A 19,834-nucleotide genomic window follows, 5' to 3' on the forward strand; every position below is an offset into this window, starting at 1 on the left:
AACCTTTAACCTACTGATTGACACACAGCAGAGCATCAATAATCTTTTGCTATATGAATGAACTAAGAAGATACTCCAACACTTAGGAGCCCTTCTGAGACACTGGTAAGCTCACTTCATCACTCTATCGATATCTTCATCTTCATTCCCTCAACAGATTGAGAACAGTCTCTGAAACTTCTGATTCATTATGTCTGCTGACCAAATACCTGCTGTGGAGGCAAAGGAGAGCAGGGGTCAGCAGACTCTTTCTGTAAAGGGACAGATAATAAATGTTTTCAGTCTGCAGACCATATAGTCTTTGTGGAAACCATTCAACTGCCACTATGGTGCAAAAGCAGCCATAAACAACATTTAAATGAAGGGGCTTGGCTGGGTTCCAATATAACTTTATTTACAAAACTAGGCAGCCAGCTAGCAGCCACAGTTTGTTAACCCCTGCACTAAAATAATGTTTTTGTTTCCTTCTTAGCCAAGTTTAGAAAACACATCTCCCACTGAGCCTTCTTTAGTGCCTTCTGAGAGAACTCCTTCTCTTTTTTAAATTGATGTACTGATTTAGTTCTATCTTTTTTGTTATACTTTCATGGTCAAACTGAGATACATGGCATGCCAGGCAGAGTACTGATTTTGTGTCTTTCAAACTGATAGCCTTTAAATAGTTGCTCAGTATTCTTGTAGAAGGCAAACTAAGTGCTGTCTTAGGGGAGGGTAACAAGGACCACCAGTGGGGCACTCATATTCCCCTACCTTGTTCCGAGCAATTCTGCTTCGACTCAGACTTGCAAACACTATGCAGTGAAACCGAAGCCTCACCAAGGAAGGGGTTCCTTTAGGGTTCCACTTCTTACCACAAACTACTTATCCAACAACTTTTTCCATATACATCCCATACTCTTTTTAAGAAGCCATATTTGATGATGTTTTAGCACCCTCACCCCCGCGTAGATGGGTGCCCTAAGCAAAAGTCTACAAAGTCCTTTTTACCATGCAACATAACATATTTGCAAGTTTCAAGGATTTGGATGCACAGATCTTTGGTGGGCCACTATTCTGTCTACCATACTATCTTTAAAGTCTAAGAGAATGAGGAAAATAGAGACAAAGAGACAGGCATTAGTTTCTGAAGGAGAGCTGTGCTGCCAGCTGAGCTGTTCCCCACTGGGAATCCTCACCAGACACAAAGAAAGGCAAGGACCAGCATGCTTAGTTTAGAAACCTTTTGAATAAGGCTTTGAAATCTCCCTGAAAATTCTGATTGACTTTTCAGAAACCTTCATACCACTATTTCAAAAAAGAAGCAAGTTCACAGAAATGACACAGTCCTAAGCTGTTCCAAAAACCACAGCAGTCTCAGGGTGATTAACACTTAGTCCAGAGTGAGATGAAATACACATGCCAGCCTCAGCTCACCATGCCCCTGGGGATGCCATGATGGAGGAGAGGCCTAAAAGCTAGTTAAGAAGGAAAGATCCAAATTGGGGGGCGGGAGGGAGATAGACAAGGTAAACAGTTTAGAGTATCAAAGCAGAAGCAGTTGAAGTCATCATTTCTCAGAATAAGAGACTATACAGGATGAGTCTTCAAGATGATGTCTAATCCCCTCTTCTTATAGATGAGAAAATTCAAGCATCAAAGCTAACTTCCGTGATATCACACAGTGGTTAGGTATGGTGCCCCAAAAAGTCCCCAAGTCCCCTCAATGCCAGTCTACTATGACGTGAATTTTCTACTTTGTATCTATACTTTTTCTAGATTTTAGAGCAACCACACTTTGGTGGCCATGAGAAAACAGAAGACAAGAATTTATATACTGTTGATCCACTCAAACACATAAGCCATGACCATACAGCCAGGGGCCTCCTTGAACAGAATAGAATGCTGACATGTACCTTCAGAGTGGCCACATGTGTAATCATTTTTCTAAATGCTACAGAAAATTATTTTTCAGAATAAGGCTCACCGTAAGGCTATTAGTCATCCATTCACCCATCCACTCATTCAAACATCCATTAAATACCGACTGTGTATGAGGCCTGGAGATAAAAAGATGACTAAGATATGTCCCACCAACAAGAAGCCTGTAGTCTAGTGGGGGCAGACAGGAAATCCATTCTGCTAACCCTAACACTACATCCTATTTCAGACCCAGACTGGCAATACCACACCTGATGATTTGCTCACTTTATTTAGCAAAATGAACTTTGAATGACCTTGAACTTATTTCCAAAATCCAGAGTCATCCTCATATAACCAGCACATGCACTAGGAAAGGATATTAGAAAACCTATACTCTATATACTATTCTTTTTCTTAAGAACCAAGTTTTATTTATTTACCAAAAAAAAAGAGAAAAAGTTGGAGTAAGGGGGAAGACAAGTTTTACACTAAAGTCCTACAATGTAACTCCCTTTGCTTAAAAAGTGTAAAAAATGTACATTTGTTCACAGGTACCAAATATGAAGCCCAACAGTCCTACGGTACGCAGAAACTAGAGCAGTTCTGCTGGCGCATCAAAGCATATTTCCTTTAATAAAAAAGTGAAAGTATGTACAAATTTTACCCCCAAAAAGTTAAAATCATGTGTGTGTCTGTGTGTCCGAGAGAGAGAGAAAAAAAGCAGGTGGACAGCACTAGTGTGGACTAGTAAAGACGCAGGTACCAGCAGTTCCACGGGAGCTAAAAAGGATGCGTGACGTGAGCTTGCTGAAGGTGAGAACTAGAGGTGAGAGTTCAGGGCAGGCATCAAGGGATCCATAAGGAGTCAAGTCCACAAGATGATCAATCCCAAGACAAAAAGCAGGCCCCAGATAAAACCTAACGGGTGATGTAGATGTGCTTGAGTGAACAGGAAAAAGAAAAGTCAAATCCAAGGCTTCTTTTTTCCTTTTGCAGGGAGAGGAGAGGAGGAGTGACCATCAGAGTTACAATCCACCTGAGCACTGTGCCCTTCCCAGTCTGTAAACGCACACACATCCGGCCAACGTGTAATCAGCATCCAGTTCCCTCATGGGAGGTCAGGCCACAGGAGAATCCGGTCTTGGCTCTGCTGGTGTGTGCATGCAGGCTGCATGTCCTATGCCTACGAAAACTTCCTTCCCCTCCAGGGCAGGCTAAGATCCCAAACCTCTTAGGGAAAGTTCCAGCTCTGACTTGGTAAGGTATAAAACTATATTATTTTGGAGCTAGTGGGAAGCAGCCGCATAGCACAGCGAGATCAGCTCGGTGCTTTGTGACCACCTAGAGGGGTGGGATAGGGAGGGTGGGAGGGAGGGAGACGCAAGAGGGAAGAGATATGGGAACATACGTATATGTATAACTGATTCACTTTGTTATAAGGCAGAAACTAACACACCATTGTAATGCAATTATACTCCAATAAAGATTAAAAAATAAAAAGAAAAAACTATACTATTTTGGGAGGTTGTATTTCAAAATCAGTTGTAAATTTATTAAGGATATATATATTTTTTAATTTCAATAAAGCTGTGGTGATGCAGCAGAACAATCCTGAAGTTGAGGACCAGAAGGCCCGAGTTTGAATCCTCACTCTTCCAAACGTGTGACTTTGAGTGAGTCAATAAACCTCTCTGGGTGACAGTTTTGTCACCCAGAGAGCAAGACAGCAATGTTTATCTCACAGGGTTCATTAACTCGACAAATACTTATTGAGCACTTCCACTGTGCCCAGCACTGTTCTAGACATTGGGATGTAGGGATGAATAACACAGCAAGGCCCTGGTACCTGGGAAGTTTATATTCCAGCTGGAGAGACAGGCAAACAAGAAGTAAACAAAAAAATGAACAAATAATTTCAGACAGTATTGAGTGCTGTATTCGTTTCTTAGGACTACTGCAACAAATGACCACCAATTTAGTGGCTTAGAGTAACAAACATGTATTTTCTCACAGTTCTGGAGGTCAGAAGGTTAAAATTAAGGTGTCAGTAGGGCTGTGTTCCCTCTAAGTTTCTAGGAAAGAATGCTTCCCTGTCTCTTGCAGGTTCTGGTGGCTCCAGCTGTTCCTGGCTTGTGGCAGCCATCACTCCATCACTGCCTGCATCTTCACATGGCCTTCTCTCTGTATCTCTCTGGGTCCTCTCCTCTTCTTAAAAGGATGACCAGTCACTGAATTTAGGGCCCGCTCTAAATCAAGGAACATTTCATCTCAAGATCCTTCACTAACACTATTTCCAAACGAGGTCACATCCTGAGGTTCCAGGGGTCATGAACTTCCGGAGCACTCTATTCAACCCATTCCCCATTTTGCACAAGGAAATAAATGAGGCAATGGACAAAGTGTCTAGAGGTAAATCTTCAGCAAAGATGGCCAGGGAAGGCACCTCTCAGGAGGTGATTGCCTAACTCTAAGAGTAGCCCGCCACAGGAGGAATGTTCCAGGGTCCAAGCATCCAAATGGAGGCCTGAGGAGGCGACTGAGTTGATGTGAGAACTGAAGGTGGTAAAAGATCTCAAGGACTCGGATGCATTACCTCCCTCCCCCAGAGTGCTCAAAGGACTGAACTTGTAATCCCCTCACCAGAGAGAGTGGGTGGTCCAAGCTCAGGAAGCCCCAAACCACAGCCAGCCTCCCTTCCGAGAGCACATTAATTTATAGGCCTCTCTCCCCACCTCCCCTCGCGATGCAGGTGGTTTCCTGATGCAGGATATTAACTTTCAGTTGCTGGAGGTCCCTAACCTCCATGCTGGCCTAAAAGGTTTCATCAGGTTTGGATAAGCCTCAGATAAGGAGCTGAACTTTTGCAGGCTTATAAGAACTGCACCTCCAATCCTTCAGAGATTCGCTCATCACTGGCCTTAATCCATCTCAAATAAATTCTGTGCATACAGACGTGGTTTCCCACCATGGCTGTTTCCCAAGGAAAAAGAACAGCTTTGTCTGTTCTGCAAAAGCCCCCTCTGTTTACACTATGCCCATGGATTTAATTTCTGAGATTTACATTTTAATTCTTTAAGATATTCAGGAGATAAATGGATAGAGAGGCCTATGGTTGAGGCATGGCCCTTTCCTCGAAAACCTACTTGCCTTGTTTTCCTATCTCTTGAGCCCTTGTTTCTTTCTCTTGCCAAATTTAATTGGACTTCCTTCTCCACTCCGCTTTGCTCTCTTTTCTGTCCCGGCCCTCCCATCATCCCCACTCCTCCTCCTGGACCTCCCAGATTGCTTAGTCACCCGTCGCAGTTGAATGGTGTCCCCAACCCCAAAATTCATGTCCACCCTGATCCTCAGCATGTAACCTTGTTTGGAAATAAGGTCTTTGCAGATGTCATTAAGATGAGGTCATATTGGATCAGAGTGGGCCCTAAATCCAGTGACTGGTGTCCTTATAAGATGAGGAGGGTTTCCCTGGTGGCGCAGTGGTTGAGAGTCCGCCTGCCGATGCAGGGGATGCGGGTTCATGCCCCGGTCCGGGAAGATCCCACATGCCGCGGAGCGGCTGGGCCCGTGAGCCATGGCCGCTGAGCCTGCGCGTCCGGAGCCTGTGCTCTGCAACGGGAGAGGCCACAACAGTGAGAGGCCCGTGTACCGCAAAAAAAAAAAAAAAAAAAGAAAAAAGATGAGGAGAGGGTGCACAGAGAAAAAGGCCATGTGATGTTGAAGGGAGAGACTGGAAAGATGTAGCTACAAGCCGAGGAACACCAAGGATTGCTGGGAGCCTCCACAAGCTGGAAGAGGCAAGGAAGGATCCTCCCCGAGAGGCTTCAGAGAGAGTGTGGCCTTGCCAACACCTTGATTTCAGACCCCTGGCCTCCAAAACTGTGAAAGAATACATTTCTGTTGTTTTAAGCCACCAAGTGTTTGGTTATTTGTTACAGCAGCCCCAGGAAACTAGCAGAGCAATCAACCGACTCTCCACCCCTCTCTCACCTGGGTCCTCCACCTCACCTGGAGCCCCACAGCCGGACCCCAGGCCCTGCCCTCTCCTCTGGGGAGGCCCAGCTTCTGACTGTCCTCTGTATCCATGACTGCTGAGGCCATGTGATCTCTATTTATATAAAGAACCCAACTAGGTTTTCTTTGTTTTCTCCATATTTTATTATGAAGTCTTCAAACGCCGAGCAAAGTTGAAATAATTTGCAACGAACACCCATATAGTTATCACCTACATTAACCATTAATCTGATCCCTGCACGATGACTCTGTGATACAGTCATAAGAATTCGGACTAAGTCCAATTGTCTGAATTCAGACTCTATCCTTTACTAGATGGGAGACCCTCTGCAAAGTAAAACTACATAAGCTTTATGAAACTATTTCAGCATCTGAAAAATGGGGATACAAATGGAGACAAATCAGTATGTGAAACTCATAGGGTTATTCTGGGGAGGAAGGGAGTTAAAGTAAGTGCCTGGCACACTGTACTTGAGTAAGCAGAGGCCATCTATATCCTCTGCCACCCAACACACAGCACTTTTATCGTGTGCACAGCGCATGCTATTTCTCTGCTCAAAAAGCTACAATGGCTTTCCTGTGCTTCCTAGAACAAGTCTAAATTTTGTTGCCTAGATTTTAAACTAACCAAGAAAACCATTGTTAAAGCTATCTAAAATATCAAGCTGGTTTTTTTTTATGGATTGGAATTCCATCAACTCAGGGGCATAACTAATTCATTGTAAAGATCAACAACACTGATTGGTCATCCTTAAATAGCAAAAGGAATAATAGAATGAATAATAAAAAAATGGGATAACTCAATAACAATACTATGCATGTGATAGACAAAATCTTTTCAATCCCACTGGGAGTGTTGGGGGCACAAGAAGACAAAGAAGTTTTTGGCTATGGACAGGCTGTGAAGGCTCCATAGCTGGTCCCACCCGATCCCAACCTTGAGCCTGGCGGGTTCACTGCCTTCTCGAAATTCCATAAACGCAACACCATGCCTGTCTTTGTCTCCATCTCCATTCAGACTGTCCTCTCTCCAAGCCACCCACCCATAGGCCTACCCTGGTCCTGCCCACTCAGGCCTTCTACCGCCCTCAAAACCATCTCCAGCCCCACTCTTGCAGCAGCTCTGCCCCTTTCCCAGGGACCCCCGTCCTCTATGACTTCCTCCAGCACTGGGAAAGGACAGAGTCCACCAGCCCACAGACTGACGGGCTTTGTTTCCAGTGAAGCCGTCAGCATTTGGAGGTAGGAAAAGTGTCTGCTAAATATCCCACGTTCCTGCTCATACCCGCACAGACAGGGGCTGCTAAATATCCGCTGATTCATTCTAAGTCCAAATACCGTCCCCTCAAAACACAAATAAATAAATAGTGGTGAAGGAAAAGAATGGAAAAAGACTTTTGGACTCACGGACAGGAAAATGATTTGGCTTGGCTGTCAACGTGACCAGCTGCTACACTGCCAACATCCCGTCTCAACTTTATTAAAGAACCTAGGGCTTCCCTGGTGGCGCACAGGTTCGAGCCCTGGTCCGGGAAGATCCCGCATGCCGCGGAGCAGGTAGGCCCGTGCACCACAACTGATGAGCCTGCACTCCGGAGCCTGTGAGCCACAATCCCAGAAGCCCGGGTACCTAGAGCCCGTGCTCTGAAACAAGAGAAGCCGCCGCAACAAGAAGCCCGAGCACCACAGCGAACAGAAGCCCCCGCTCACCGCAACTAGAGAAGGCTCGCGCGCAGCAACGGAGACCCAACACAGCCAAAAATAAATAAATTAGATAATTAAAAAAAAAAGAACCTAAACCGTCAAACATAAAAGAAGTGTGTGTACATGCTCACACGTGCACACGCATACATGTGCGTGCACGTGCACGCACGCACACCGACACACAAAATGCCGGTTCCTCTGAGCAGTGTCGTTTCGTTCCACTGTCATTCGTCAAACATCTATTGAGCACCTCCTCTGTGCTAAGCACTGCATCTGGTGCTAGGAGCCCAAATTAGAAGACACAATTCCTTCTGTCCGGGAGTGGGATGGGGAGGCTTAGACGGGTCATTACGACAATGTGAGAGAAGCTCTGACAGAGGCGGGAGGAGGCGATGGGTAACTCCAGAGTGGACGGACGAATCCCCCACCTGCTGGGGTGGGAGTGAGTCAGGATCACCCAGCACAGGAGACTCCGGCTGAGTTTTACACAGTGAGCAGGAGAAGGGGCATCTCTAGGAGCGGGGCTGCGAGGGGAGTTGAAATCTCCACCATTTCCAGGCAAACTGTCATCACAGTGGCTGTACACACTGTCCTAACAAGACAGCAGAGGACCACGTGAAAACGAGTGTCTGCTTCTCTCACACACACTGGAAGCATCAGCATCAGGCTGAGGACCTACAGCACCCACCCCTGGGCCACCCACCATGGTGGCAGAACCTGGGGACCCTTCTGAGGCCAGGGTGCAGAACAGGACAAGGGTTGCTGAAAAGAGGAGAAAGCATTCCAAATAAAGCAATCAATTGATCCAAAGGCACAGAGGTGTGGATGAGCATTTTTAAGACTCAGGATGAATCGGGTAGAGCCTTCTGGGGATAAACAGGACGAGATGGGGGAAGGATGCCAGAAATTAAGGTGAGCATGGCTTAAGGAGGCCTGGCCTAGTGTCTCCTAGAAGAAAGCAGCATGTCAATGAGCGTCCACATCCAGCCATCACTGCGAGAACACGTTGCCAAACCTATTGTCAAGTATAAAGAACACATTTCTATCAAGTGGCAAAATGCTTCCCACAAGACTGCTTCAGCTAAGATAAAAAAATTTGAATGAATCAACTAGGATTGTTTGTAACGCTCTGTGGCTTCTAGCAAGCCAAGCTCCAAAGACAATGGAGATGGAGTTCCCTAACATCATGGGGTTCAAGAGCCCCCATCCCCTGACTGCTGGGCTAGAGGGGACCAAGTGTACCAGAGGTAGCAGAGGACATGGGCAAATAGGCACCACCTGTCTCCACAGGTGCCCCCATCAGCGGGCCTGAAGAATGCGGCTGTCACAGGCAGGCCTCCAAGTCAGAACATCCCCTCTGCCTGGAGGGGAGAGTGTACCAGCCTGGGCATCTGGAAAGGGGCATCAGAGAGAGAAAGCTGGGGAAAACTGGCAGGTGGGTGACAGCCCAAAGAGACAAACACGCTCAGCCTCTCATGCTCCCTCCTGCCTCAGCTAGAAACACTCACAGCCTCATAATCTATCTCCAGGACAAACTCAGTGACTTAAAGGATGGTCTGTCTTGGACTCCAGTGAGCAGCAATCAATCTCAGGAAGGTGCAGGGAGCTTAAGCACTCAACAGCTGGGATATTATAAATAGACCAGTTGCTTTCTCCCTAGCCTGCCCAGGCTATGGAGGAAGTACAAATGCCTTTGCTCAGAAACAAGGCACTATGCAATCTGCTTGAGATAAGGCAAACCCACTTAGAAGCTTCTGGAGCTAGAACTGGCTGAGAAGTCACAAGAGCAAGCCTAGGTCTGATGTGGAGGCGGAGGAGCCCCGCGATGGACCGAACGTTTGTGTCCTCCCAAAATTCATATGTTGAAATCACATCCCCCAACGTGACGCTCTCAGGAGGCGAGGGCCTGCGGGAAATGGTTACATCATGAGGGTAGAGCCGTCATGCGGGATTAGTACCCTTATAAAAGGGACCCCAGAGAGACCCTTTCCCTCCTTCTGCCTCATGAGGACACAGAGAAAAGACAGCTTTTTATGGACCAGGAAACCAGCCCTTAGCAGATGTGGAAACTCCCAGCACCTTGATCTTAGACTTGAAAGGTCCAGAACCATGAGAAATAAATGTTTGCTGTTGGACACCCCGCCCCACCCCCCTGTTTATGGTATTTTGTTATAGCAGCCAGAACTGACTAAGATAGGTACCTAATAAACTCACTCCTCTACAGCAGGGTGGTTCTGTTGGGCCTGGTGTGGGTCAAGGATCTGTGACCGTGTTTCACCAGGAGTAGAAGCAAGTCCTCCAATGGGAATCAAGACATTGTATTGCAAAACCTGAAGTCAGACTACCTGCGTTCAAACTCCTGGCTCAGGTGTCACACCTTGGGAGTGGGAAAGTACAGAGAAGCAAGGGGACGAGGCTAAGCCGATCTATGAGGTAATGGATAAGAGTCAGAGACACCAGTAAGAACTCACACTTAATATAGATACAACTGGTTACATATAGAAATAGATATGCATACATACATGGGTTAGTACACACACACAGAGTTTTCCTTGCTCTGCCAGCTGAGAGGGCCTAAAAGAAATGACACCCCAATAGCAACAAGCACACCTAGCACCCAGATGTTGGTTTCTAACATCATTCTCCAATAAAAGGCACCAGTGCTCCTTAAGGAAATGACAATCTAGGACAGAGATGGGAAATATACAAGACGAACTTGGAGCATCTTACACAATAGTATCAGGAAGTATTGAAGAAGGGCTCAAAAAAGAATTGACAAGGATATATCAAAGGGACACAGGGGGGCTTCCCTGGTGGCGCAGTGGTTGAGAGTCCGCCTGCCGATGCAGGGGACACGGGTTCGTGCCCCGGTCTGGGAAGATCCCACATGCCGCGGAGCGGCTGGGCCCGTGAGCCATGGCCACTGAGCCTGCGTGTCCAGAGCCTGTGCTCCGCAATGGGAGAGGCCACAGCAGTGAGAGGCCCGTGTACTGCAAAAAAAAAAAAAAAAAAAAGGGACACAGGGCACCCAAGAAAGAACTCCTGATGGACAAGGCAAGAAAATAAAATTTGTATTGCTTTATAGCCCCAAGGTATAGAATAAATATCATGAGTCCACATTGATCTAAATTAATGATTGAATAAATTAATAAATGAAGGATAAGGGCCAAATCTCCTTTGCAGAAAAGTAACTTACGTAGATACCCTCCCCTCAATGAGGTGGAACATAACTCCCCACTCCTTAAGAGTAGGCTATGTATAGATTTCCTTCCAAAGAGTACAGTATGGAAAGGAGGGGGAAAAGTAACTTTGCAGTGGAGAAACTTGACAAACACTACTTCAGCCAAGTGTTAAAGATCAACATCAATAGTCATAGATCACGTTGACAGTAAATGCCTTTGATATGATGTCATGCAAAGGGAGCTTTACCTCTGTGACCCTCCCCAAAACCCATAACCTCAGTCTAATCATGAGAAAAACATCATTCAGATTCCAAGAGAGGGGCATCTACAGTACAGACTCAAAATACCAGGACTCCTCAGAACTGTCAAGGTCATCAAAAACAAGGTAAGTCTTAGAAACTGTCACAGCCAACAGGAGCCTAAGGAGACATGGCAACTAAATGTAATGTGGTGTCCCGGATGGGATCCCAGAAGAGGAAAAGGACATTAGGTAAAAACTAAGGGAATCTGAATAAGCTATGGACTTTAGCTCATAATAATGGATCAATATTGGGTCATTAGTTGTAACAAATGAACCACACTAATGTAAGATGTTAGGAACAGGGGAAATGGGATGTGGGGTATATGGGAACTCTCTGTACTACCTTCACAATTTTTCCAAAAATCTAAAACTGTTCTGTAGAATAAGGTCTTTCAACTAAAAAAAACATCCAGGCTCTACCACTCACGAGTTATATAAACATCACTAGATGGATTCTACTCTGTGTCTCAGTTTTCTCATCTGTACGGTGGGATTATTGGTTATAATACCTACTTCATAAACGATGGTGGCAGATTCAACGAGACAATGTGTGTAAAGCACCTGCCCCAATGCCTGGAATACAGGAGGTGCACAAATGTTGGCAGCACCATTATCATCCTCATCACCCCAATAAAATAAAAGTTAAAAAAGAAAAACTGCTCTTCTTATTAGTGACCATCTCAACAATAAAACTTTCCCCCTTTATTTATTTATTTGCGGTACGCGGGCCTCTCACTGTTGTGGCCCCTCCCGTTGCGGAGCACAGGCTCCGGACGCGCAGGCTCAGCAGCCATGGCTCACAGGCCCAGCCGCTCCGCGGCATGTGGGATCCTCCCGCACTGGGGCACGAACCCGTATCCCCTGCATCGGCAGGCAGACTCCCAACCACTGCGCCACCAGGGAAGCCCTCCCCCTTTATTGATCTGGCAGTTTTGAAACTCAAGTACCTGGGAGGAGAGGCTCTGAAACTTCACCTGAAACTCATATCCTGGGACTGGAGTGAGGATACTGAATCTGCTACAAGGAAAAGCCCACCCCAGGCCACCTGGCAGGAAACAGGCCACCCTGCACAGCCCACGCAGAATGTGATAAAGCATCTCCGAGAATGTGATTATTTAAATATGCCTATCATTTTCCTACCTCACACACAAACACACAAAGTGAGTCAACATGAAATTAAATGGTAATGTTGTTCAGTTTGTTCTGGAAAGATGGATGCATTTCCTACATGACTTGGATATTCTACTGATTCTGGAGAGAATGGGGGATGATATATATACACAGTAAAGATTAGCTTATAGGAAGTGTGACCAGGGAACCAACCACTTTCCACCATAAAAAATGTTCATGCATTTTTCTCATTTGCTAGTTAGCATCATATGACAACTTGGAGTTTTTCCCTGGAAGTGGTAACAATAGATTTAACTTATTCACCCAAATCCCACACTCATAAAGCAAACAATATTTCATAATGTGTAACGTTACCAGGGGGACCGTAATTCATGGCTGAAGGATCAGAGCTTTATAACAGATGGGTTTTCTTGTTTTCTTTTTCTTTTTATATATTTAGTTAGTTAGTTAGTTAGTTACTTTTGTCTGCATTGGGTCTTTGTTGCCACACGCCGGCTTTCTCTAGTTGCGGGGAGCGGGAGCTACTCCTTGTTGCGGTGCGCAGGCTTCTCGTTGCGGTGGCTTCTCTTGTTGCAGAGCAAAGGCTCTAGGTGTGCGGGCTTCAGTAGTTGCAGCACACGGGCTCAGTATTTGTGGCTCGTGGGCTTAGAGCACAGGCTCAGTAGTTGTGGTGCACGGGCTTAGTTGCTCCGAGGCATGTGGGATCTTCCCGGACCAGGGCTCGAACCCCTGTCCCCTGCATTGGCAGGAGGATTCTCAACCACTGCGCCACCAGGGGAGTTCCCAGATGGGTTTTCTGAAGTGGTTGGGGAAACCTAAGATCCAGCCCCAGCAGTTTGACCAATACATTTGAAATATGCAAAAGAGCTTAAGTCAAGCACATTATAAATGGCAGTGGTGGCTGTCACCACAAGCCCACCTCAACAATTAATGGGCTGGGCTGGGCTGCCAGAAAGCAAACTATGATTTATTGTTCTCTTCAGATTAGTAAAAGCAATGCTATCCAGTGTGAATTCCAGTATTAATCCACATGGGAAAGAACTGATGTTTCCAAATGGCCATGAGAGTAGGTTACACTTCTGAAACCACATTTCTTTTCACCTTAATTCTCAGCCACTCGGAAACCTCTGCTTTTACCCAAGTTCTCTGGATAAGACTCAAAACCTGCAGCATGGGACATTTTGTACTCTATTAACTCAAATCCACTTAAAACTGATCAAGATAGAGCATCAGCAGAAAGCCACGTTGGGTCAGGGATATCCCCAAGTCTCTCATTTTACAGATGGGAAAACTGAGGTTACAGGGCAAAGCAGCTGGCCCAAGTTCCTCAATAAAGGCAGCAACACTGCTGGGAGCAAAACTGGGATCTCCTAGGTATAGCAATATATATACATGAATGATGTATCAGTATATGTAATACAGATGATATACACTTAGGTATGTGTTGGAGAAAAGTGGCTTTTTAAAATCTGAAGACACATAGAGGAATATTTTAATGATGCCTTTGATGAGCATAATTTTCCAGCCTTAAGTCATGGCACAAGACTCGACACATGCAGAAAGTGTGGCGCTCAGTAGAGGGGAGCTGGCTGGGAAGGGGGCCATCCGTTCCCACTGCCCAGGGGCACAGAGACCCACTAAGGGAGCAGCCGGGGTCTGTGGGCAGGGTCCCATCTCAGCCCGGCCTGAGCCTGCTCAGCACTCAGCCTTGGTCCTGGTTTTAACTTCTCACACATTCTGGTGCATTTTCACAGCAGCCAGTGCGGCGACTTTAAATGTAAATAAGACCAGGTGACTCTTCTGCTTAAAACCCACCACTGACTTCCTTCCTCTGATCCTGAGACTACAAGCCTGCCCCCATCTCCTCGTTCATTTCATACAACTTCCTCTCTCACTCCAGCTTCCTTCTGATCCTGGAATACTGGGGTGTTCCTGCCCACCAGGCCACTCCCTTGTAAGTTCCCCAGCTGGTCCCCCAGATTCTCCAATAGCTCGTCTTCCTTGCCATTCTCTGGCCACCCCATCTAAAATGGCCCTCCCAGCCTCTATCGCACCATCCATGATATTTTCTTCACTGCTTGTACCCCTCTTGGAATTTGCCTTGTTTATTAATGTGCATGCTTGGCACTGAATGTTCCCGAAGCTAGACTGTGAATTCCAAGAGCACAGGGGTCTTTGCCGTCTCGGTCACTCCTTTATCCTCAAGGCCTAGAAAGTGCCTGGCACACGGTTACTGGTTACAAAATAAACGAGCACACTATGTTTGAAAGGTATCAAAAATTACTTGAGCTGGAAGAAACATTTCTCTAATAGCAGGATCCCAGCCCCGGGTGAGCACCGAGGAGGAGGGAAGGCTATGCCTCTTGGGCACAGAGTCTATAAGGGACTTCAGTTCACTGAGCAGACAATCAACTCAATGGCGAAATCTTTACACAGTGCTCACGGATGCTCTCAAACACCCAGCTGAGAGGTCGTGTTCTCATTTCCAAGCCACCCTCTTGGTTTCTGTTCGACTTCAGAATCAAGGCTAAGCCTGTGGGTGAGCATTCAAAGGTGCTTCAGTAACTTCAAGTGAGCTGTGTGTGTGTGTGTCTGTGGTCTTGACTTCATTATTAAATAATCGGTATAAAAAGGCCTCTAAAACTCGAGATTCTAGACACGTGTGCACGTACAGCATTTCCAATTGCATTTGATGTGATGAAGAGCAATTCTGTGGCTCTTCAGAATTCCTGAGAGCCATCCAATGGCTCACGAGCTCTGTGGACAACAGAGAATGTGGGTCAATTAAGGCTCCTTGAGAACGCGGCCCTGGATCTCATACATACAGAAGGCCCAGCTGTGGGCCCACGGGTCCTTGACAGTCCTCATGCCCTGTGGTCTAACAGCCACAGCAAGTGGCAATTTACAGATGAAAGAACCTAGATGAGCTCGAAAATGGCACAGGGTAGAAATCCACTCCCACGTGCACACACCACAGATACGGCAGAGAAAGGCCCGGCAGTAGCTGCTGCGCTGTCAGCTGCTCTAACAAGACTGATTTGTAGGGAAGTTAAAGAGAATGCAATCCAGAGGAAAGAACTTCGGTTTCCTCTGAGAACATCTGATGTCGTCAACTTGCAAGCCCGCTTCCCTCTTCTGCCCGCCCCGGTGCACGGCAGCCTAAACATGCAGGGACTCCTCTGGGCAAAGAGGCCTCAGTCACTCACCGCCAGAAGCACACATTTACAAAGCAGCATCCCCAGGCTGCCCGTGAGTCCCTGGGCAAGCCAAAGCCAGCAGGGCCTGGGTGCCCACAACATGGTCAGTCCAGAGCCACTCAGAGCTGTCCTGTGTGGATGGGCTGCAGAACCGACCCTGTGGCTTCCGTTCAACTGAAGTCACACAGCTTTCTACTGTTTATTTCTAGCACAATTCACAGCCCCTCTGTTTCAACTTAACAGCACAATTCTGGAACAAGAGTTTAACCCCAGAAGATGCTGTGCCGTCATGTTTCAGGTTCTGTCTGTAAGACACAGCACCTTTGTTTTGGTCTGATGTTACTGTCACATTTTTTTTTAACATCTTTATTGGAGTATAATTGCTTTATAGTGTTGTGTTAGTTTCTGCTGTAGAACAAAGTGAATCAGCTATATGCATGCGTATATCCCCATATCCCCTCCCTCTTGCGTCTCCCACCCACCCTCCTGTTATCCCACCCTTGTAGGTGGTCACAAAGCACAGAGCTGATCTCCCTGTGCTATGTGGCTGCTTCCCACTAGCTATCTATTTTACATTTGGTAGTTTATATATGTCAGTGTTACTCTCTCACTTCATCCCAGCTTACCCTTCCCCCTCCCTGTGTCCTCAAGTCCATTCTCTACATCTGCACTGGCACATTTTTACTGGCACATTTTACTGAGCATTCATTTCACAGGCAGAATGGCCAGAAGCAAAGGTAAGGAGGGGGTACCAGCTGGCGGTTCTTTGCCATCATTTCAGAGAATGTCTCTCTTCATGCAAAATGGTCCTGCAAGGCCAGAGCCATGTAAATAATTCACAAAAGCAAGTTCAGTTCTCCCCATCTGAAATCCTAGTAATATCTTATGAGGGAGCTGCTGTCCGCCATCTCGCAGGGCCACGGGTAGCTAGCAGCTTCCGTCTCTGGAAGATGCTATTAAGTCTCGATAGTCTGTGATTTGCAGATGATTATAACTTTTGCTCTGCATATCATTTTTCCTGACAGGCAAATCCCATCAATCGAATGGCATGACTGATTAAAAAGGAGGCAAACTTGACATAAGCAGTCTGATAAGCCATTTTTTATATTGACTACAACTGTGAACGCTCACAGCTGTGGGTAGAAAAGCCAGATTTGATACCAACCTTTTCTCTTCCCGTCCTCCAGGGGCCTCGGCACACGTGCTCCAGCAAGACTTTCCTAACTCGAGCATTTTATGTCTCAAAAGGAGAAATGCAATTCAGTGTTGGGGGTAGGGGCGCTTGCTCTCTAGTTCATTGAAAAAAAAATTGTCCTTATGTATATGTATAACTGATTCACTTTGTTATACAGCAGAAACTAACACACCACTGTAAAGCAATTATACTCCAATAAAGATGTAAAATTTAAAAAAAAAAAGAGAGGAAACTATAACCAAAAAAAAAGAGAAAAGAAAAAAATTGTCCTCCCAGTGCATCCCACTGAACCCCCAATCTGTCAAGGGAGAAAACGCAGTCTGCAGCCAGAGCCCTGACAGCAGCATGTGCATTACACCCACAGTCGTGGCACCTTCTCAGTTTTGCTCATGGCTTCGTCTCCAGCCAAATGGAACTTATGACTTACGGCTTGTTGGGATTTATGAATTATTTATAAAAGTAGGTCTATGACTCCAGACTCTTAAAAGACAACACAAGTCCCCTCATTGTTACCCACAACCGCGCTTCTATCAGAGAGAACAGACCGACTTTCTCCAAAACGTGCTGCATGTTTAGGATGAAACAATCATTGTGAAAATATCCAGCCTGTAAGATTTCTTTGGAAGCTATCTATGGGATGCCTGGATGTATTTTTAAACCGGTCTCTTTTATTCTAAGCCAGCCTGGGATTCAAGAAAGATGTGGCGGACGTGGGCGACAAACGTATTTCCCAACTTGAATATAAACAGGCAGGTCCTGCCACTTTCTCCTGGTGGTTTCAGGCTGCCATAAAGAAAGGGAAAGAGGCAGTTGCCCCTGCATGTGTATCTAGCAGGTTCAGTAAGACCATGCCTGTGAGTGTCCCAGAGCACAGTGACCGTGTATCCTGAGTGGGGACTAAAACACGCACTGGAAGACACAGTCTAGGTTACACTTTCCCTCTCCAGCTCCCCCACACATGGGAACGTGGCTGGCAAAACACATAAGACAGTGCACACCCTCGCCAGGCTCTTCTCAATCACTGGACAGACTGGAGGGGGTATGAGGCGTCCCTGGGCTGAAGAGCAGAAAGCGACCAGCCAGCCATGGTCTGGCCCACACCTCCAGGTCAGCGACACTTTTGCTTGACAAAGAAAGCCCCAGGTGGAGGTGGCATATGGGGCCCTGACCAAGCTGCAGCTGGCCTTGATGCAGGAGCCCCGAGGGACAGGGGCCTCCAACCAATCCCCTCCAGAGACACGAGCTCCCACCACTCTCACAAGCCCACAGCAGCCCTGCCCTTGGAGAGGCGCCCGGCCACGAGCCCCTCCCCAGTGGCTCTGCCCCAACTGTCCAGCCCCGACCCTGCCCCCAAGCAAGGTCCAGAGGAAGAAGCAGAGGCTGGACAGTGGAGGCCCAGGAATGCTGATGGCACTTCAGGCCACCTCAGGCCATCATCCTCGTGGTACCTCCTAAAGCTCCCATGATACGTCCACAGAAGAATGTAAAGCCCCATAACCCTCTGCACGCAGATGATACTCTCCCAAAAGAGTACAACCAATGGAAAAGCAGGCAGGAGGCAGTGGGCTTACCTTGCTGGAAAACATCTGCCAGGAGGAAGGAGAAACAGGCGGAGAGAGGGAGAGAGAAAGGAGAAAAATAAAATTAATAATTATGTTGAAAATGACAGTGATGATCATCACAGCTAACATACACTGACTATGCTAAACACTCTTGGTACAATATTTCCTCTACTCAGAGGCAGTGATTAAGAGCTTGAGCTCTGTAAGGGAACTGCCTGGGTTTCAATTCTGGCTGCATGCTTACTAACTCTGTGGCTTACAGTTCCCTAAACCACAAATAGGTTTGTACGGGAAGGATTAAACAAATGATGTCCCATGTTTTAAAGGTTTAGATCGGTGCCCGGGACATAGTAAACATACAAAAGTTGCCAGTTAGTATTCATGTTAATATTATTATTTTCACAACAATGCCATCAAGCAAGTTGTAATATTATCGTCGCTTTATAGATAGGGAAACTGAGCTTCTGGAAGGTTAAGTAACTCATCCAAGGTCACAGAGGAATAAGCTCAGGATTGAACCCAAGTCTGTCTGATTCCAAAAACCATCTTCTTACCCCCTACTAAGCTGCCTGGCTGGTTTATAAATAACAACAAAATCAACAAAGGTACACAACAGGATAAACAGAGGAAGGGCCTATGAATAAAGTTCCATATTTAAATCATAATAAGCACATTTGTATGAATTCTCCAAATTTTAACTCACAACTAATTAACACTATGTCTTCATATTAAATCCTAGGTCAAAATCTTTTAAAAGGTGAAAAAATATGACTTCATCTTTTTCAATAAATATTTGAGAAGCTACCATATGCCAAGCACCAGGTCTGGCACCAGGAAACATGCATATTAGCAAAACGCATAAACGAATAAGCAGTGGCTAACACCTGCCAAGGGTAACCGCTAGCATGACTTACAACACTTCACATTTGTTCTGCCTATTTCTGAGCTTTATATAAATGGACTGAATTTGTTCTGTCTGCCTTCTCTGCTCCACAGTGATTATGGGAGTCATCCATGCTGTAGCACGTAGTAGGTCATTCATTCTCACTGCTGGGTAGTATTCCACCACATGATTTTCTCATAATTTATTTCTCCATCCTAATGTGGATGGATATTTGGATTGTTTTCAGTGTTGAGCAATTAGGAATTGTGATACTTTGTCCGTATCTTTTGGTGAACGTATGTGCATATGCAAGGTACTTTCTGACATCAGGCTCACCCTGCTTCTACCGACTTTCAATCACCCCAAAAGTATTCTTATCTCCTCCTACTTTCTCATCCAGTAACTTAAAGATGGAAGATAGCACTGGCAAGAATACAGACAGCACCACCCAGATGTGAGCCAGTTCCCGCCCCGCTCATGGGGTTGTAAATAGGCAAAAAACTTCTACAAGATAGTTTGACAGTATGTATGGCAATGTTAAATACACGTCCTTACCCTAACAATACCACTGCTAGGAATTTCATTTAATGAAATACCTAAAGGTCTTCAAGTACCTAAAGTCTATAAAGATGTTCATTACAGCATTGTGTATAATGGACAAACAACACAGATTGCCTATTTGTTTGTCTACAGAGAATCAAACCAAAAATAATATATTCCATACAATGGATTATGGTTCAACCACTGAAAAGGGTTAAAGATTTTT

General features: G+C 46.0%; 1 protein-coding gene across 2 annotated transcripts in view; it reads right to left on the reverse strand.

The window, feature by feature from the left end:
- Positions 1–19,834, reverse strand: part of GFRA1 (GDNF family receptor alpha 1) — a gene marked incomplete at both ends in the record, with an annotated part of 219,227 nt that overhangs the window by 142,202 nt on the left and 57,191 nt on the right. Inside the window, one exon of one of the 2 annotated variants that reach the window (XM_082637757.1) lies at positions 18,195–18,209. The exons of the other annotated variant lie outside the window; for it this stretch is intronic. Within the exon in view, the coding sequence (XP_082493883.1) occupies positions 18,195–18,209 (15 nt within the window). The remainder of the gene's footprint in view (positions 1–18,194; positions 18,210–19,834) is intronic. 2 annotated transcript variants of the gene reach the window in all.

This window comes from Mesoplodon mirus (genome assembly GCF_964341445.2).
Source record: "Mesoplodon mirus genome assembly, chromosome: 2".
Taxonomy (NCBI): Eukaryota; Metazoa; Chordata; class Mammalia; order Artiodactyla; family Ziphiidae; genus Mesoplodon; species Mesoplodon mirus.